At 30.2% G+C, this 22,146-nt stretch overlaps 1 protein-coding gene across 4 annotated transcripts in view; it reads left to right on the top strand.

The window, feature by feature from the left end:
* The first annotated feature begins 496 nt into the window (after positions 1 to 496).
* LOC129965803 (Na(+)/citrate cotransporter-like) overlaps positions 497 to 22,146 on the top strand; it is a 54,968-nt gene continuing 33,318 nt past the window's right edge. For 2 of the 4 annotated variants that reach the window (XM_056079999.1, XM_056080001.1), the window contains exon 1: positions 9,679 to 9,748. In XM_056079999.1, the coding sequence (XP_055935974.1) occupies positions 9,720 to 9,748 (29 nt within the window). In that variant the 5' untranslated portion in view covers positions 9,679 to 9,719. Of the gene's footprint in view, positions 628 to 7,619; positions 7,758 to 9,678; positions 9,749 to 22,146 lie in introns of those variants that run through there. The other 2 variants (XM_056080000.1, XM_056080002.1) reach the window with 2 other exon arrangements.

Genomic DNA, 22,146 nt, shown 5'->3' with positions numbered 1-22,146 from the left:
AAGTTATGAGTAATTTGCGGTGTAAACAATACACATCATGATATTTTTTCCCACAAAAGACAATTAGAAAAAAGGACAAAAAAAAAAAGTCATAATCAAGAAATGTAAATAATTTTTAGACTGAAGATTTTCAACTTAATCTCGAAAATTATTTTTAATTAAAGCTTATAAATCCTCCATTCTAAATCTAATAGCAAATCCTATTGTTTTCGATCAAATTTCTATTCATGTTTCTCCCACTGTCAAATCATATGTAGATATATTTAAAACTTTGATTAAATACTATTAAAAAAGTAATTTTTCAAAATCATAATGAGAAAATATTTCGAAAGATATCTCCCCTCCATTCCTTTATGAAATAAGAAGAGCATAGGCGGCAGCAGAAAATTTCTGACAAGGTGGCCATACATCGTAGCCGGCGAGAGACGGCCACGTATACATCACCTAGAAAATTTTGTCTAATTTAGCTTAGCATTTGTTTGAAACAGATTCAAGGGATCTGTCGGTGGGACTCGCGCTTTTGTGGTCATAGCACATTGCCTGGGATAGGTTCTGTGTGATACCAAAAATTATTTTTTTGCTAATTTTGTTTTGCTCACCTTTTTATAACTAACTTTTGGACATTCGGTAAGTTTTTTTCTGCTCAAATCTCTTGTATTTATATTTATTTATTCAAGAGCTGCAAAGTTGTCATTCTTTGAAACTGAGCCACTCAACATTTATCGTTTCCTATTCGCCTCCTGGAAATGATACTATTATAGTGCATAACATTTCAAATGAAAATTTCTTTAAGAGTGGAAAATCCTCTAACGAACTTAATATCCGTATTTGCCAAAGACAATATGAGGAAATAGTGTCTAACAGAGAAGCTGCATCTAAAATCCCTCGATTGAACCTATTCCTTATACAAGCCTAGTTTAAACAGCACATATATCGACGCAGCAATATTTTAAATTTGAAATTTACTAGGCAGGGAAAAATCATTTTCATGGCATCGGATCCTGTGTGCGCTGCTCAAATTTTAAGCTTAGAAAAAATTCTTGACATCCCAGTCTCGACAAATGACATTTGGGAAAAGGTGACAGATTCTTATTATTTGATATACCCAGTCAAACTTTGCTTGAAGAGTTGGCTGAGGAATTAACACAGAACAACGATGTAGAAATCCTTGAAATGAGAAGATTTGTTAAATCTAACTCGACTCGAGAATCTTCTCCTGTCCTCGTCACAATACTCGGCATTGTGTTACCAAAATCCATTAAGATTTGGTTTACGAAACAAAAAATCCAGCACTTTGTAGACAAACCTCAACAATGCACGAAATGTCATAGTTTCATGCATCCAACAAGAATTTGCAACAAACCGATCTATCATTTATGCGGTGTAACACATGATAGCAAATGTCAGAGTTCTGAAAAGTGTATAAACTGCCATGGTCCGCACTCAGCGACATCGAAATCTTATTCCCGTTGCATCAGAGAACGACAAATGTTAGAATTTAAATACCGAAACCACCTAACGACTAGAGAAGTCAGACGCCTCTTTCAACAGTTCTCAAAATTAAGTTACTCCAACGTAGTAAAAGAAAACATATCTGTAAGCGAAGGCGAGGATACTGTAAATAAAATCGAAGCTGTAGTTAAAAATATCACAGAGAAGCTAGAACAACAAACAAATATGCTCATTGAAATTTTTCAAAAAAACTGTAGAAAAATTACTGCAAAATCTTGCCAGCATGTTTAATCAAGGAGAATCAAACATCTCCTGGAAGGAAAAAAAAGCAACAAAAGTCTTCCTGCATCCCATTCCGATGCAATGGGATGCAGGTGGTCCTTCAAGTTTAGCTTAAAGCTTTTTGGGTGATTTTTACTCGTTTTCCTCTTTTGTTCCTGTATTTGCTCTTCGAGTTCCTAAATGGTGGTATTTCTTTTCCTTCTTTTCAAAATCTGAGTTCGAATTTGCAAGCCTGCTTTTCGAATCCCTTTTTCTTTTTGTCCTTTTTAAAGCCCCAAGCTGGGAGCAGTTTCTAAATATTCTTTTTTCTGTCTTTTTAATGACTTTCTGCGATTGAATTGTAGGGGAATAAAAGGCTTTCAATTCCTCCTTTTTCTACCTCTTAATTTTAGGTTTTTCAAGAGACTTTTCTATCTGAAACCGAATCTTTTTCCTTTCCGAACAAATTTTTTTTTTCTGTTCACACAGACAAAATAGATCGGGTGGTGGACTTCTGATTGACATTCCGGTTAACATGTCCGGAAGAATAATTCCTAACAATATCAGAGAAGATCTTAACTTGGAGCTTTCGACAGTCGAAGTACAATTCCAGAATATTAAATTTAACATTATCAATTTATATGCTCCACAGGGCTTTGACATTTATCAAGCAAAACCCTTTTTTTTATTCACTAACCTTACCTACTTTCATCTTTGGCGATTTTAATTTGCACCATACTCTTTGGGGAGCATCCCGCTCATCGGCTCTGAGTAACGATTTCATTGATTGGCTTACTTATTCACGGTTCATAATTCTCAATACAACTATTCCTACGCACAGCTCCTTAAGAACTCAATCTATCTTAGATCTTACTCTCTGTTCATCTGATATTCATAATCAAACTTCTTATTATGTAATGGATTCAACTTTCGATAGTAATCACAACCCGATAGTCATTTCCTGGTCTGTTATAGAAAATGTCAGCCGCAACTTAAAACGAGAATCACACAACAAACACGCGAATTTTTTTAATAATGCCAAACAATTTTCCATTGAAGGAATTATGATGCACGCAATTAAGATAATAACCCAAAATACTTCACTTAAACTATTGTCGAATAAGTCTTATCCTCCTTGGTGGAATCTTTCTTGTAATAATTATGAAAAGCTCAACAAGTACTTTCGGAAAAAAGAAATCAGAAACATTTCTGAAACAGATTGGATAAAATACAAAAAATTTGCAAGTCTATTTCGTTTCCATGCTAAAAAGGCGAAAAGAGAATACTGGGAAAAATTTGCTCAATATCTCGTAATCCAAAAATGTTTTTTAAAATTCTAAATTTTCGAATCACACAAATCCGAACACTAAACACAATAACATTATAATACAAAATAACCGCTGTATTTGCGATCCAGCACACAAAGTGACTTGTTTGCAAAGACCCTTTCTAATCAAAATGTGAATATTGAATCTATTCCTTTAGCGTTTTCTGGAATAAATTATTTCCTCAACAGAAAATTCGAAATTTGGGAACTTAAGAAAGCAGTCCATAAAACCAAAAACTTTACGCCTGGAGCTGACAACATCCCAGCCATCTGGTTCAAAAATCTCAACAACAACCAACTTTAGATTATTTTGGAATTATTTCAACACCAATTTGAGTCGGCTAACATGCCCAAACAATGGAAACACGCTCTAATAATACCGATTCCAAAACCAAACAAAGACAAAATCAAAGTTTCTTCTTATCGGTCCATTGTCTTAACCTCAGTTTTTTGCAAAGTCTTCAACTTCCTCACTCAACGCATTACTTACAATCTAACTTGTAACAAAAAACTGCATAATAGTTTACATTGGTTCATACCCTTCAGAGATAACCAAACTGCAATTTACAATATTCAGGCAAAAATCGCAGAAGCCGACGAAAAAAAAAAAAAGACTTCGTTGGTGTGAATCTTGATATCAAAAGTCCTTATGATTCTGTTCATATCGACAGCCTTATTTTTGAATGATTACAGCTTGGTATAACAGGCAACATGTCAAAGTGGCTATTCAACTTCCTGCAAACCAGAACTTTCCGGATTCGCTGGAGGCACTCCCTTTCTAGTAACAGAACACTGAACATAGGGTTACCTCAGGGCAGTGTTTTATCACCAATTTTGTTTGTTATCTTTATGCACGACTTTTCCGAAACCATAGAGGATGGGATCGAATTTACTATTTTTGCGGATGATATCTTTGTCTTTTGTAGCCATCACTCCTGGGAGATTGTAAAAAAAAAAAAAAAAAACCAAAACACAATGGAAAACATATACAAATGGTGCAATTATTGGAAACGAGAAATTACTGCAGAAAAAAGTGCAATAGCTGAACTGTCCAAGAAAAAAAATTGCAACATACCCACGCATTTCTTACGCAGATTACCCTTTAAAATGGAATGAAATGATTAAATTTCTTGGAATTCATTTTTCTAAAAAGAATCAAAGCTCAGTAATCTTCAAGAAATCTTAGAAATCATGCACGTAAAAAGTTGAATGGTCTCAAAATATTCTCATCAAAAAACCATGGCCCCAGAAGTAAAGATATTATTAATATCACAAATAGCATTTTCAGTATTTTTTATTATGGTTGCATCGTAATCAACAGGTTTTCCAAGATTCAGTTTAAAGCATGCAATGCAATGCAAACTATAGCCCTGAGAATTGCTTTAGGCCTCCCAAAATGGACCACGAATGTTGCCCTACAGAACATTTCTTTACAGGAAATTCTTTCTGAAAAAAAATCGAGACTAGCTTCCCAGTTTTTAATCAAGCAAATTGCCAATGGTTTACATTCTCCACTTTTAACAGAGCAATCCCATAACAATCAGGAAATTCAATTAACTACCAAAGACAAAAAATCCATCTCGTTTATACTCAATAATTTAAACGTTTCTACCAGCCAAATTATCACCTTGCCTAAAAAAGCATTGACCAACTCTAATCACTTTGAAATTTTCCTTACGGATTTTAAATTTCAAAATAAAAATTTGTCTTTGATTGAAATTAACAACTATTTTAATGAATGCATTCGGAAATTCTTTCCTGATCATTTTATCATTGCTACTGATGCATCGAAAACACCCCAGCACACCTCAATTGCTGGTTTTTCTTCCATCCAAAAGTTCATGTTTCGAGTCCATCACATTAATTCCATTTTTACTGCAGAAAGTTTAGCCATTGCCGAAGCATTAGATGTTCTCGTTGTTCCTGCTTGTCTGATTCTTACAGATAGCTACTCTGCGCTTACATCGTTGAAAAATATCTCCATATAGTCGCCAAAAATTATTGAACGTATAGCCTCCAAAGTTGAAACTTTAATCAGACTAAACCAAAAGATATTCTTCCTGTGGGTACGTGGTCACTCGAATATAATCTGGAACGAACTTTCAGATCGCTTAGCCAAAGAAGTTACAGAAATTACACCTAGGATTGAATGGATCTCTCCTGAAGATATGATTTCAAGCCTCAAAAATGCGTCGCATCAAATCACTATCAATAATTATAGAAACAGTAAATATTTCAACACTTTAGGAGACATCCCTAGCATTGAAGCACTATCTCCATGGTCCAAAAATCGGAGGGAAGATGTTGTTTTGGCCAAATTAATCAGCAAAACAATTATAACACCAGGACTGTTGAATCGTTTTAACCTTCATAATGATCCCCTTTGTCACGAATGCAATAGCATTAATAATATTGAACACATAATTCTCTCGTGCAAAAAGTATTTATATTATAGAGACAAGTTGTGGACTTTTCTACAATTAGATAAACAAGATATCTCCTTCAAAAATGTTGTGGGTAAAATAACTGCAAACAAAAGAAATCTACAAGTTTCTCTTAAAGCACTGAAGCACTTCCATATCCATTAAATTTTCTGTTCACGTTCTTTTTGGGTCTTTCCTTTTTCACACCACCGTGTTGCGGGAACTGTCCATCTTTTTGTACCGCTTCTTTTCACTGGTAATTCAGAATCTCGAACATGATATAATCGCATCAGCGGAACGGCTTTGTAACTGTTAACTAACTGGAACTTCAATTTGTTTTTGTGTGTGTGTGCGTGCTCTTGTGTTTTTAGATATAAATTGTTGTTCTCTTCATCTGGAAACAGGGGATAACAGCCTTTGATGCTATAAATCCCAATCACCCACTTCTTTCAAGTTCATATCACAATTATTTATATTTAATTAAAGAAAAGGAATCGTTCAATAATTAGTTCGTTCGAAATAAGTAATTATTTGCAATGACTAACAAGTCAAATTGTGTCGGTCAGTAAGAATTGTCCAATTGCAATAAAAGAAAATGAACAATGATTAATATAACTATTGAATAGTGCTTCAATGATATACTCATTATAATTGAAATCTCATTGTAAAATAAAATAATAACCGAAATAAGTAAAAATATTTATTTATTTATTATTAAGCTTTATATTTAAATATTTTACGATAAATGATAGATACTCTAATTAGGTAAATGAATTCTAAAAAAAAAAAAAATGAAATTATCGAAACTAAAGGTTAAAGAACTTTTGGAATCAAAATTAGATTGTTCATCAAAATACACAAATTCAATTATTGTTGATGTAATTTTTGCTGACGTAAATAAATATTTACTTAAAAGGAAGTCTCTCCTTTTCTATAAAACCCAGATTGTTAATTCTAAATTTTTTTATTAAAAAGTATTTTTTGAAAATATTTTATCTGAACAAATTTGTATATGCAAATATATTTCTTGAACATAGCATTTATTATAAATTCTTTTTGAAAGAATTTGATGTAGAAAAAATTATAAATTCTTTTTGAAAGTCAGAATCTTGATAACACGAGAAAAATTAATATGCTCTAAAATTCTTTAAAATAATAGCATTTTCTGAAATTCTTATATGGGATTCTTTACTAATTCAGGCTCACCTAATTGCACTAAAGTTCCTTCATGTAGGCAGGTGGGGTTCAAGTTAAATCTGATGTTATAAGTAAGACAAATGTCATAAAACATTTGTCTTATGACAGCTTTTGAAGTACGAAAGTTTGTAAGGGAGGATGCCATCTCAAGTGTCGAACTCATCATCAGACCAGAGTTCAAAATGAAGAAACCGTTGAAAAACACCCTAATGTTTCGTAAAATTGAAATGTTAGTATAGTTAAAACTGAAGAGGGCAAAGAAAGAAGAAACTAGATCACAGAAAAGCCAAAACTTTGCAGTTCTAATTTCATTATACATTTTATTTAGGCTATTAGTTTGTGTTGAATTGATATCATTTCACTACAGTAAAACAATTCTTTTTAGAGAATCAAATATATTTGATTCTGTAATATGCCTCCACTCCTTTACAATATATATTGTAAAGGAGAAGCTACAAAATCAACCTATGTTTCTTCCAAACCTTAACCAAAAGGAATTATTATGATGAAATAAATCGAAATAAATTAGAAAATCTTGTATGTTTATCGCTATAAATAAGCATTTGGATAAATAAAATGACGCTTCTTTTCTTAAGCTTTCAGTAAAGTTTGAATCAAAGAAAATAAGTTGACAGATATATCCATATATTAACTAACCAAGAATCTAACTTTCCCCTTTTCCGTATCAAATAAAATAAGAATCCATCAAAATTTTCATCCATCGTGTTGATATTTTAGTGATCAACCAAAAATAGATTCGCAAGAATACGGCACCTAGTTTACTTGCCAGCATTTTGTTTATTCAGCCAAATGTAGCGCAAACTACAGCTAAATGGACAGAAACTGGATCAGGTGTCTGTATATCAGCTTAACAGCTGTTAACCAAGTCGCCTTCAGAAAAATTCTCTTATTTAGTCTATTTATAACTAAATGTCTTTAAAATGACTTTTAATCCTCAGATTCTCTAGAATTCAGCTTTCTACAATTTCATCCCCTCCTCGTCCGATTTTTGCTGACGAAAAGAGGCAAGCGGTCACTGACTGGGTGAGAATTTCCCTCTTGACAAGCCCATTATCAAAACGTCTGAAAGAGAATGGGTAATTCTGTGCTTTTTTGTACTTTCAATATTATCCCTCCATTTCATTTTAATCGTTTTTTTTTGTGTAGTTGAAATTAAATTCTAAAAGACGTGTAGCAATGATAGTTTATGGATACGAATGTATTTACAATATATATCTTTCTATAGATGATGTCAAAATGCAATCATTATAAAAAAAAAAACAAATCTGGGGAATTAATTTTCCAAAAGTTTTCTCGCTTTCTTTCTAGTAAAGGTGTTATCTCAAAGAACAGCTTGGATGACATTGGCGTGCAATAGCTACGAAATATTAACCTATGGCATAAATTTACTTTTCTTACTGAATTTATCATATCGTCTTTGGCAAGTGTTTTGGTGATTCATCCCTCGCATGCTGTTAAAAGTATCCAAAAACCGAATTTGTGTTTTAGATAAGTTTTTATCACCGATTGAAACAAAACTATACCTGTAGACATAAAATTCCAAATTAAATATAACATATTTAAGTCATTGCGTGTACATGTTTTTGAAAATACAGACCGACAGCATGTCAATCCCTTATTGGATTTGGCTATAAATTAAAAAGGTGTATAGATTACAGACGCTAATCATGTGTATCGAATTTTGTATAGCTATCTCTCTTCGTTTTGTAGTTATCGTGTTAAATTATATTTGAACAGCCGGGCAGACAGACTTCCTCTAAGCGGATTTTGCTCAAAACTTGATAGATATCTAAAAATTTGGTGAAAGGCAGTTTATCGAATTTCATTCGTCTAGATCAAAGTGTTTTTGGCCGGCGTCCTGGCATAGGGGTAGCGCTTCTTCCCCGTGATATGGGCGTCCTGGGTTCGAGTCCCGGTTTGAGCATGGTTGTTCTTCATCTGTTCTATCTGTAAGATGTGTGAATGTGCCCCCCCCTGTAAAAAAAGTTGTGCAAGGGAATGTGAGTGAGTAGCTAAGACGTTCTCTTGGCTCTAGTTGGCGCTATTAAAACAAGAGACGCTCCCTTGGCTTAAAATCGCTGACTTTGTCAGCGAACTTGTCCATGGCAAGTGCCATTAGAAACAACAACAAAGTGTTTTTGAGTTATCTTTGTTCCAGGCAGGTAGACAGACGGATATTTTCCAATAAATAAGTTTATTTTCAATAATCGCCGATGAATACAAATCATTCAATCGATCGATGAATATGATCCATTTCAATATTTTATAAGTCAATTTTATCGAACTCAGGACAGTCTAAAACGTGGTGATTCATCAAAATCTCAAGTTCGAATTTTTTGAAGATTATAATACTTCTCTGTGCTGCGTATCCAAGAAAGGCATCCAGGTTGTTGTTAAATGAAATAAAGAAAAATAAAAACAATTTTTCAGCGTGCTAATGCCACTTCCTGCATATTGTTCCATGTAACTGAAAGTTAAATCTACAAAGCGGTATTATAGAAAAGACTCGATTCTCTTATTCTGAACAATAAAGATAATGATATAGAAGGGATGAAGCCCATTATAATAAAAGATGTAATTTACATGCATTCCGAAATTTGGAACCTTGGCAAAAAAATAAATCGTCACCCGAACTTTTCATAAAATATCAGGCCAAATTCTAAATCAGCAAAGAGATACCAACAGCTTGGCACCAGGAGACAATAAATTCAAGGACATATTTCAAAGAATAATCGAGTGTGAAAACTCAAGTAGTTCTTTCGGGATTGATAGATGTAGAGAGCGGCAAACGAACGTTTTGAGCTTTGAGTGATGAGGAATTTATTCGCATCTTACAAGCGCAAAAGAATTATTGTAAAAAAAATCCTGAGTAGTCAGTTGCAAGAGTGATTCTGAGGATGACAATATAATGGAAACGAATATTTGAAAATCAGTTATGTTGAGGCGTTGAAGCCTTAAGAAAAGCAGTTCAATGTTTAGAACAACATCATGATGATTCTACTATTGAATTTTTGTTGATGAAACGATGATGCGATTGTATGGCATCTAATTTTTCATACAATAAAAGGTAACAGATTTTTTTTTTTGAAATCTGATTTATGCTTCAAAAATGAAACGTGAGAATTTTAATAACTTAGAAAAAAATTGTTAAAATATTAATGTGTTTGCATTATCAAACTTACCTTTATGATTTCAAACAAAAATTTTCGAAAATCTCTTTAAAAGATAGGCTATCATAGTTTAAAATTCAATCATTATTAAAAGAGTTTTATATTAATCGGAGTTTTATAATTTAATTATATTAAAGATTTTATATTAAATTTCCATTCAGTATGGTTTATCGATATTTTATTGTATTTAAAAAGATTTATGTATTTAAAAGATGTATTTATTTATAAAGATGTATGAAAGATATATAGAGATGTACTTATTTACTATTGTAAGGATTTATTGTTTAAAAAAAATGTATTGTATTAAAAAAATTTTCAGGAAAATATGAGATAAGCAACATATAGAAGGATATAATCTTTACTGTAATGAAAAATGCGCATTTGTTTGGCATCAGAACATTCTTTTTGCGCTATATCTTTATTGCTCTAGGTGTAAAACAAAAACGACCTCAGATATGAAATGACGGTTTTAATATTGTCTGTGAATGTATCTCAGATTTTTATTTATTTAATCTGTTTTTATAATTTTTATCAAATCATAAAAGTTTTTTCAGAATTCGAAAATATTCCAAGCTTAATTTTTAAGTAAAACCTAAAGAATTTTTGTTTTAGTTGTTTCAAGTATGTAAATATAGATTCATTGCAATCCTCAATTCCTTTTCTAGATTTATACTCAAAGAATGTCGGAGATTTTTCGATAATGAGTATCTTTCGAGCAATAAATAATTCTGAATGGAAGTAATTGCACTTTGTTAAATGGCAAGATCAGCGTTTTTTAATCTGCTACTGCTTCCGTATATCACGGAAGATTGTATCTTAAAAAAAAAATAAAAAAAAAAAATTAGCTTTGTCTTTGGGTAAATAATTCTGTAGTGGGACACATCCGTACGAATCATAAATGTCCAATAAATTATGCGTAGCTCTTTTAAAAAAGGGTGTAGGGTTTGCTAAAACATGATATCCGTTGGCAAGAGTATTTGGCGGGAAATAAATTTTGAGGCTTAAACATAAGGAAAAAACTTCTGTCTCTGTGTGTAAGCGCTGGCTCTGTACAAACCAGACCGTCTGTCTATCAAATTCGGCAAATATATACTTTGGCGGGTAGAAAAGTGATATTTTGAATTTTTAATTACAATTTTAATTAATCAAAAATTAAGAGAAATATTGACTCTTTTTTCGTGAAAACTCTCTAGAATTTTACAGTAGAAAATAGTTTTTAGTTTCTTAAAATTCAAAAAAATATATATTTAATGATACCAAATTTTTTACCATATAATTTTTCTTTTTACACTTAATAAATTTCTGAAATATTTTAAACGCATTTTGCAACAATACATTTCATTGTTGAAAAGACACTTAAAACCGATCGTAGGAATATTTCATCTTTTTTTCCTATCCTTGTGACTAGAATATGAAGAATAGATTTATTTTTCCATGATGAGTAGGTTTCAATATTATATATGGCTGTTGAAATTTTTTTTGATATTTTTTTTGTATTTACGAATAAGATTTAACTTCAAACTGAAACAATGTTGGAAATTTTTTTTAAATGCCTCCATTTTAAAATATCGCTGCTTTTACTATGATGTAATTGAAAAAAAAAATATGTGCATAAAATAAAAATAGAAAAACAGAAAATGGGGCAAGTGCAAAGCACAATGAAGATAAAAACAGCGTAAGGGTTTTGAAATAACGTAATATATATAATATATCAAATTTAAAGTTTCAGAGCAATTTGTTGTGGAAACAATTAAAATTTTCCTCCACCATTAATTGAACTAAAAATTATCTAATGGGGGAAATCCAAGGTCAAAGGGAGGGCCGCGGTGGCCTGGTGGTAAGATCTCGGCTTCGGAACCGGAGGGTTTCAGGTTCGAGACCCGATTCCACCGAAGAACCGTCGTGTAAGGGGGTCTGTTGCACGTTTAATCCGTCCTGACCAAACGTCCTCCCACTGGTGTGGTGTGGGGAGGGGGGTGCTAGCTCAGGTATCATCCTCGTCATCTGATCGCAGTTCAAAATTACGAGGTCCATCCCAAAACAGCCCTAGTGTTGCTTTACAATGGGACGTTAATATAACTAAAACTAAACTAAACCAAACCAAGGTCAAAGGGAATACCGGAAATGATCTCATCGTACCGCGTCTTACTCCTTAATGAGATGGAATGGTCGAAATGTGGTCATCTCAAAATCCGTTGGCGAACAGTATTTCGTTTTTTAAGTTTACTCCCATTCTTTTACAACTCTTTCATGTATGTTATACTTAAAACTTGATCTCTTGACTGTACTACATTCTTGCTATTGGTCAGTGCAAACGTAGCTTTCCTCATTTTTTGAAAGTAAAATATTTCAGTCAACAGTTGTTTTGCGGGTTCCACACCAGTTAAGCCAGCATTTCTCTATTTTAAAAAAATTGATTGCTATTAAATATTTATTATTTGATCGATATTCAAATGGAGGTCTTGGATCTTATAAAGACTTCAAAGAATAAGGATTCTGCTATATTCGATGGTTATCAGCACCGATTACATCGAACCAACAAACACAATATTAATAGTTGGTTGTGCATAAAAGAAAGATCGTCAATTTGTCGAGGCCCTCTGAAATTAAAAGATGGAAAAGTTCTGCATGTTTCTACTCGTAACTGCAAACCAGATATAGCGGCAACATAAATAGCGAAAAAATCATGCATAGTCAAAAAACGTTTTCGAGAGGAAGGAAGTTCTATTTCAAAAATTTACATGCAAGAAATGAGTCCTTTATTTAATCGAGGTCATGATTATACAGGAACTATACTAACTCTGTCTGCAATTAGGAGACAACTGAATCGCGTCAGGCAAAAAGAACAGGGAGGAGCACCAGAACCAAAAAATTTACAAGACATTATTTTGGATGGTGATATCATCATGGACGATGGGTCCAGTTTTTTTGCTAGTCGGTCAATTCCCAAGCAGCAAGAGAAGTCGCTAAACGATTGGCCAAGCATCGCAGCCATCTGATATACGCCGCCCGTATTTTGCCAATGTCACCTTTGCATTGGCGCGACATCGGATTTTGACCATATTTTTTTCTTTCGCCTCTGAAGATCGCTTTTTCATCGGGGCGAACTCCTCCGGCGACTTAGTGAAAAAGACCGGCTCAAAGCAATCGGCCCATAGTCGCCTCGATGTCGGGAAAGTTGCTTTTCCTAGGTGGCGCTATGCGAACATATTTTAGAAATTTCCCATGAATCACCTGGCGTGTATTGGATTTTGAAATTCAACCAGCAACGCATACTGTCATTTCAAGAAACTTGGTAAGTGTAAAGTTTTTATTATTATATATTTGTAAATAATATATTATTTATTCTAAGTAGTGAATAAAAAAGATTATTTTTGTTGAAGCCGTTAGAATTCGTTGCTTACCTGAAACATGGAGTTGCACGTGATATTATTAGCGTTAGGCGTAAGCGACCATTATCATTTCTTTTCTTGTTTGTATTCTTTTCAAGTGATTTTATTTCCTATCTTTTTTTTTGTGTCTGTTCTTAAATTATTGCAGATATTTTCCCATTTCATTTACAATGCCTTTCCTTTTGTTAACAACAATTTCTAATGAAAAAAGTTTTTAAAAAAATATTAAATTGCGTTCTTATGTTTTGATTTTGCAATAACATTTGTGTTATTATTTTTATTTCGACATAAGGCTAAAAAAATAGATTAGCAGAATATATTTATTGTAAATTTCAAAAAAAAAAAAAAATCTGTAAAACTTGCAATTATGTAGTTATATTTGAATACTCTTATGTGAATAGTTTATAATTATTTCACCTTTCATAAAATAGTAACATAAATTTTACACCCATTAGTTTATATTATTTTTCTCTATTGTCCTAAACATTATTATAATATTTGCCTATATAGTTCATTATCAGATTGAAAACATTATCAAGCTTATGAAGTTCTATATATCTATTTTACTCCTTAATTACATATCTCCAATTGTCAACAAATATTTTATTTGTACTTTTAAAAGAAGTGAAAGCTCAATCATTATTCTAATTAAGGAATATGTTTTTTAGGTTCATCAAATCTGCAAAAAGAAGCTCTTTTGCTTGTTAATTACTCATCTCCAATTGTCAACAAATGTTTTATTTGTACTTTTAAATGAAGCGAAATCTCAATTACTATTATAATTGTTTTCTAGGTTCAGCAAAAAGGAAAAATGAAATGTATAAATAAATGTATAATTTTTTATATGTAGCTGAAGATTCAGTTATACATATATATAATATTTATATAAATGTGTGTGGATTTTTAGAAATTTCAAACTCTTCAAGTATTACATAATAAATAAAGTTTAAATAAATTTTTTATAAATTACTTTGTGTCAATAGTATTTATTCTTCTAAATTATAAGTCATAGTTTCAGGATTTTGCTTGGGTGTATAAGTCATTACAGAAAATTCAGTAAAAAATTTCAAGTAAATTATTATTTTACTTTGTATTTCTAAAATATTATTTAATGAAGGTCTTTGTAAATAAATTGTTTTGCATAGTTGTTTTTCTTTTCTCCTAAAAATAAAGAGGGGAAAATAATAATTAAAAAAATATTTGTCTAAAGAAATTTTGTATAATTGAAAGTAGTGTTTACATTTTTAGGTATGGAGTTTTTGTGAAATATTCAGAGTTAATCATAGATCAAATTTGGTTCTTGTGCCATTAAACAAAACCAAACTAATCATAGATTTTTAAAAAAATTAGAAATTTGAAGTAAATTGTTAATTTGTGCTTGTAAAATGTTATCAATTGGACATTAGCTAACACTAACATTTGTAATGAGGTATAAAATTTCTACACCATAAAGTAACTTTGTAAGTTAATAATAAATAAGATTTCGCATAAGTGAAAGAAGTGTTGTATTTTTGTGCATGGAATTTTTGTGAAACATATTTTTCAAATATTCAGAGTTAATCATAGATCAAATTTGGTTATTTTGCCACAAATCTAAACCTCACTAAACATAAATTATGAAAATATTAGAAATTTGAAGTAAGTTATTAAATAAGAAGTAAGTTTGTGCTTGTAAATTGTTGTTTATTGAATATTAGCTAACACTAACATTTATAATGAGGTTTAAAATTAATGCAATATGAAGTAACTCTGTAAATTAATAGTAAATAAAGTTTCCTATAATGGGAAGAAGTGTTCCATGTTTGGGTATGGAATTTTTGTGAAATATTCAGTGTTTATCCTTAATTAAATTTGGTTCTTGTGCTACAAAACCAAACAACTAAATATAGATCAAGAAAATAATAGAAATTTGAAGTAAATTATTAATTTGTGCTTGTAAAATGTTGTATGTTGGATATCAACCGACACTAACATTTATAATGTGTAAAATTTCTACAACTTGAAGAAACTTTGCATGTTAATAGTAAATATAAGGAATTTTGTAGAATTGAAAGAAGTGCTGCATTTTTGTGTATGGAATTTTTGAGAAATATTCAGTGTTAATCAAAGATCAAATTTAATTCTTGTGCCATAAAACCAAACTAATCATAGATAATAAAAAAATATTAGAAATTTGAAGTAAATTATTATTTTGTGCTTGTAAAATGTTATCTATTGGACATTAGCTAACACTAAAATTTATAATGAGGTATAAAATTTTTTCATGAATTAATTTTGTAAAATCAATAGTAAATAGAATCAGTAAAATTGAAAGAAGCGTTACATTTTTGTATATGGAATTTTTATGAAACATATTTGTGAAATATTCGTTGTTTAACATTGATCAAATTTTGTTATTTTGCTACGAATCTAAACCTCACTAAACATAAATTATGAAAATATAAGAAATTTGAAGTAACTTATTAATTTGTGCTTGTAAAATATTTTCTATTGAAGAAACATATAATAGGAATTATATAATTTAGTGTTTTAAACTATTTTTAACCAATGCATTAAATTTTAGGGTGTTAAAATAGGAATTTGTGTTTTATTCATTAATCTTTAGGAATTATTTGTTTATTGCTCACATTAAGCAATATAAAAGTGTGTATAGTAAAAAAAAAAAAAAAAAAAAAATTTTAATAAGAATTATATATTTTTCTGTTTCGAATTTTTATAAAATAGCTTTTAAAAACAGATGATATAGGCAATATATATAATACATCTACTTTTAAATTTCTAATATCAGGTAAAATCATACTGATTAATTATATAATTGAAACTATGATTATGTTAACATTTCTTCCCATGCATTAAACAATGCAAATAAATAGGAAATATCAATGAAGGAAATAAATCTTATATGTAGATAGATGTTGAGGTGATCAAATTTAAAATTATTTCAGATAATTTTAACATTTGTTTATTTTTTTTAAAGAGCAGTAAAAAAATGTCATTTAAACATTTTATAGGGTAAGATTGTGGTAAAATCTATGCTATAATAATAGTTAAAAAAAAGTTGGAAGAATTGTTAGAATGACATTTTCCATGAATTTTTATCGAAAACAAGTATTTTATGGAATTTTAAATTTATTAAAATAAATAACAAACACTACTATTAATAGGTAAAAAAGAAAAGTAAACTATTCAAAATATCTCGTATTTTCAGTCTTTTGACAAAATTTTTTAAGTATGATAGTTTTAAATATTATGACACTAGTTTCTAGAGTTTGAGAAAATTGAATAACCATTAAACTAATATTTCAATTTGACACCAGCAAGTGTTCAGAAATAAATTGCCTATTGATTGGCATTTGGTTGCCCATTGCTAAAATACATGGGGAAATTATTGGTATTGGGTCGCCCATTGCTAAAACACATGGGGAAATGATTGGTATTGGGTCGCCGATTGTTAAAACACATGGGGAAATGATTGGTATTGGGTCGCCGATTGTTAAAACACATGGGGAAATGATTGGTATTGGGTCGCCGATTGTTAAAACACATGGGGAAATGATTGGTATTGGGTCGCCCATTGATAAAACAGGTCGCGAAATGCTTGGTATAACGTCGCCCGTGATAATAACAAGTCGCCAAAGGATCGGCAAATTCGTCGAAAACAAGTCGGGGCGACCATCGCGCGGCGTACCGCCGGGGGACATGACCAATGTCGGGGCGAGATCGCCTCCGATCTCGCCCCAATCTCGCTCGTTCCGTGGGGCGATACTTGGCCAATGGTTGGCCAACGATCTTTTGCTGCTTGGGTTTAGACATCAGAATTTAAATTTTCGCCAGTTCAAAAGGAAGAAATACGCTGAGAAATAGTAAAAAAGTTTTCATGGATGGTACCTTCAAAAGTTGTTGCATGCAATTTTGCCAGGTCTACACCATTCATGCAATTTTGACGAGAAGTAATCAGGAAGATCAAACAGTTGTACCAATAGTTTTTTCTCTGCTTCTTAGAGAGAATAGCGAAACTTATTTAAAACTCTTTACTGTTTTAAAAGATGCAGAATGGAATCCTCATTCCATTATTACGGATTTTGAAGTAGCTGTTATAAAAGAATTTGAAATGTTTTTCCCGTCAGTTAAAATATCGGACGTAACTTTCACTTCAATCAATGTTTATGGAGAAAAAATTCAGAGTCCTGGACTAGTTCGAAAATATAAAGAAAATGACGAGATTCGCCTTCATGTGCGCATGTGCGCAACTTTAGCACATCTACCAGAAGACGATATTGAAGACGGTTGGCTGTGCATTCAGGAAACATCTCCATTGCATCCAAAGCTGCAACAATTTTATGATTATTTTGTTGAAGAATGGTTGTGCAACTCAGCAATATCTACAAGTATGTGGAATTGCTATAAACAGTAATATCTACAAGTATGTGGAATTGCTATAAACAGTAATATCTACAAGTATGTGGAATTGCTATAAACAGTAATATCTACAAGTATGTGGAATTGCTATAAACAGCAATATCGAACAAATAATGCAATTGAAGGCTGGCACAATACGACTAGACTTTTTAATCACATTCAAAGACTATTCTTAATAAACCACATCCAAAGTTTAAAATTATTGTTTTGGCTTTAAAAGATGAGTCAAGGTGTAGTGATTTTTTCATCAGCTGAACAGAAATGAATTTAGAAGGAAAAAAAAAAACGAAATAAAAAGTATACCCAATTAGATCAAAGAATTTCCAGAATCATTAATGAATATGATGAAACGAAAGACATGAGAAAGTGAGAGACTTCTTTAGCTTACATATCAAAAATGGAATGATAACAATATTAATGGATTTATATACAATATAAAGAAAGAATCTGATGAAAAAAATATGTAAGGTAATTTTGTAATTATAGTAATACTAATATGAAAACGAATTTAACAATACTCATTAAAATATATAGCTATAATAGTTTTCATTTCATTAATAAATTGATAAAAAAATATCATTTATTAAGTTGAATTATTTAATGTGTAATAAAAATATTTAAATTTGAAATGAATAAATAAATTTTAAAAATATGCAACAAATCACAAGTTCTTATTTGTAATATTGATTTATTCATAGATTTCTTATGCGTTATACATATTAACAATCAATATTTATATTTATAATATTTATGTAAATATTTTATTACAACTATTTGTAGAAATATTTATTATTCGTATACAAAAATGTGATAATTCTTTCAATTCGGTTTCAGTGGAATGTCTCAATTTTGTTTTTAGGTGGAAAAGTTTCAATGTTGCCAGTCATTTGTATTTTTAATTGCATTTATTTATAAAGTTGAAAAACGAATGTTATGCAATAAATATCTGAAAACTGAAACTGAAAATTTCATTTAATTCTTTCTCTCTTTTTTAATTTAACCTCATTAGCAATCACATCTCAAATGTCATGAATAGATTTTTTTTTTTTTTCAAATTCAACGAATTGTTGATTAACGGTTTATTTGAAAACAAAGTAGCTGTATTTTTATTTGCACAAAAGGTGTTTTTAGTTTAAGAAAATATATATAAAAGAAGAAGAAAGTTCATTCTCTAAAAAAAAAAAAAAAAAAAAAAAAACGCATTTTAGAGTCAACAGCTTCATCTGAAATTTTATTTGTAAACTCTTCTAATGCAAACAAATTAGATTCATGTAATTTTCTAGCGTAGATTTAGTATAACAACTAGATGTGAATTTTTTGTATGCAATAAAATTATCTTTGCATTGTAGAAAGTCTATAAAATCAATAAAAGATTATTCAAAAGTGATGAAGTTTTCAAAAAATATTGTGAAAGCAGAATTAGTTAAGCCTTTTCTTTTTTTTTCCAAATATGTTTTCTTTAATAGATCTGCGGTTGCTAGGAACAAACTTTTAAAAGTCTTAAATGTATATCTTAGTGAAAATAATATACATTTATATGCAAATTAAAATGGTTTCTCAAATATATATTATGGAAATTAAAACTCGCTGATATAAAATGTTTCATGAACTATCAACATTGAATAAATATTATTCTATATTAAAAGAAATGCATTAAATACTAAATAATCTTAACGCATAATTTCTACTACATGTGCTACAAACTGGGTTTTTTTTTTTTTTTTTTGCTTTTCTTCATTTTGTATCCCTTTAAATTGTATTTTGTTGTTTGCATTAGGAGAAAAGGGGAAGCATCTCTTTGAGTAAATGATATTTAATATTATTCATGCATATATTTCATAATAAATGAATGCTGAACAATGGTAAGAATATTTTTATACTTTAAGTATTTAGAACATTTCCTGTGAGAGGCTATTTTGATAGTAATTTTAAAATATAAAAGTGATCTAAGAAATAATTTACATTATTTTTTTGTAGATAGTAGCATTAAAGAATTAATGTTCTGTTAAATATTCCTTCAAATCTAAATAAAAAATCATCAAACCTTAGCCTAAGTTCTGAAAAAAAAAATTATAGCTCTTACTTAAGTATTATAATGCAATTTTTTTATTTAATAATATATTAATAGGGAATGATTCATTTCATTTTAATAACACGATTACAAATTTCTATAGCGGAAATATACTGAAGATTTAATCAAGGTTTCATGTATTATGATTGAAAGTAAATTACAGAAATAAAAGTGAATGTTCTCTTATATAATTATGAAGAAATAAAATATCTCTTTAAAAACTTCTTTATTGCTACAGCAAGAATTTCTCCTGCAATGCAATAACATTGCTCAGAAAAGTCAGAAGAAGTCTGACTTTATTTCTTTTAATAAAGGACAGGACTTTTGCAAACTATGGGTCCATTGCGAACTAACCATACTTTTTCCATAGCAAAATATCTGCAGCATGCGCACTTTTTTTCACGAAAAAAAATTGCGTAAGAACGTCCGAATCAATGTGTACATCGAAAGGAGCCCTTATAGCCATTTCTAATGCATATAATTAAATTCCCAAGAGATTTGAATCTACAATAAGGGAGCAGTAATGTCAACATTCCAAAGAGATTATTTAAATAATTCTAATGAAGGGGGTGAAAAAGGGCAGGATTATTAAATAAGCAAAGTTGGCAACTGCCAAGGAGCCCCTCAGCTCTTGAAGAATTATAGCAGTTTTAGAAAGTTATTTAGTTTTATACTTTATGACAGAGAGCCGTGCGATCAAATTTATTCACGTCAAAATCAAGTACTGATTAAATTAATTTTGAAACTTTATTCTAGTAATATTCCTAATTACCATTTACAAGTTACTTTTTTGTGTTATTTTATAATTATAAAAGATTTGGATCTTTTCAGTTTTAAAAAATCGTCCCCTCCTTTTACAATATTATTTAGTGTTTTAAAGAAAGTTGTCTTTTACTTTTAACATTTTACTTAAAGTTAATTTTACATTTTAACCATGCACTTTTTTATATGTGAAATATTGAAATGGATTTTTTTAGAAAGGGACTTGCGATTGCAGTTTTTCAAAATTTCCTACTTAAAACTGCTGAATAAAAATTAAATTAAAATCAATAAATTGGGGGGGGGGCGGAAGTGGCTTCGAGATTTGCTTTAGCTGAGGTTCCATGGAAAGTTTAAAACGGCTCTGAATTTTTCTGAAATTGGAAATAATTACATTGCTTGAAATATGAAAAAAAAGCATATTTAATCAGTACAAATTTACAATATAAGTGTAGATGTATATTTTGAAATGTGACCAGAACTTCATTCATCAAGATTTTTAATGACTTATTTTACATATAAGAACGATTTTTTTAAAAAAATTAAAATTTCTGAAAAATGTATAATACATATATTAATGTAAAAATCATTTTTTATTCTGTTTTATTTTTCAGCAGTAGATTTGGGTTATGGTTTAATAAATAGTGCATGTAAAAAAAATTAAATTTGAATTCAGCTAACATCTCTTACAGATTTTCACAGATGCAAATGATTATTAGCAAAATATTAATATACTTCTGTTTTAATAGGCTGTTTCTTTTTGCACTGTTCTTATGTACTGTGTGCTTGCAATATTTCATATGCAAAATGAAAAGTTATATAATGAACAAATAATTTATCTTTATCAGAGTACAGATTTAAAAAAAAAAATGCAACAACTTTGAAATTAAATCTACGATATTAAAGAGAAAATATTAAATTTATAATGGCGCTTCTACTTTGAAACTGATTTTTTTCGAAACTTATATAACATGGAAACTTAACATCCGTGGATAAAAGCTTTTTTTACTATTTACGGCATTTCAAGAATTGCTTTTGCAACTATTTCCTTCTTACAAATCATTTCAATATCACTAACCTTATTTAATTGTACTTCAAACTTAAGAAACAACCTTTTTTTAAGTGCCTGTATTAAATAACATATATTTCAGTGTTCGAACTTAATGAATTAAACAAACGAATCAAGAAGAAATAAAGCAAAAACTAAAAAACCCAAACTCTTCCGTTCAACGCAAATCGCTATATTTATGTAAAGTAATAATGCATTTATATCTGAAATGCAGAAGAAATGATTATTGTTTCGAAGAGGATACAATATTTATATGAGAAGAAATATCATTCGTCATTGATTTTTATCATGCATTTTTAAATAAATTGATTGAAAAACAATGCATTTTTCATAAAAAAAGCAAAGTGGAAATTTTTTAGATAGTATTAATACGCATGAAATTGTATTAATGAACGTATCATTATTCGATAATGCGTTAAATATCATGTTAACTTTCGCCAAATCTGACACTTTTAGATAATGTTTAAAATGTTGCAACCTATTCTAGAACTAACCCTTATCAGTAACACAACTGCCCTTGGAAACAAGACCATTGATTGACAGTTTTATGATCGGTGCGGAAAGTGTACTGTACGGAAAAGTCCT

The sequence above is a fragment of the Argiope bruennichi genome, chromosome 4, assembly GCF_947563725.1.
Source record: "Argiope bruennichi chromosome 4, qqArgBrue1.1, whole genome shotgun sequence".
In the NCBI taxonomy this organism is placed as follows: Eukaryota; Metazoa; Arthropoda; class Arachnida; order Araneae; family Araneidae; genus Argiope; species Argiope bruennichi.
The sequence above is the reverse complement of the archived record's forward strand: the minus strand, read 5'-3'. Positions and strand labels throughout refer to the sequence as shown.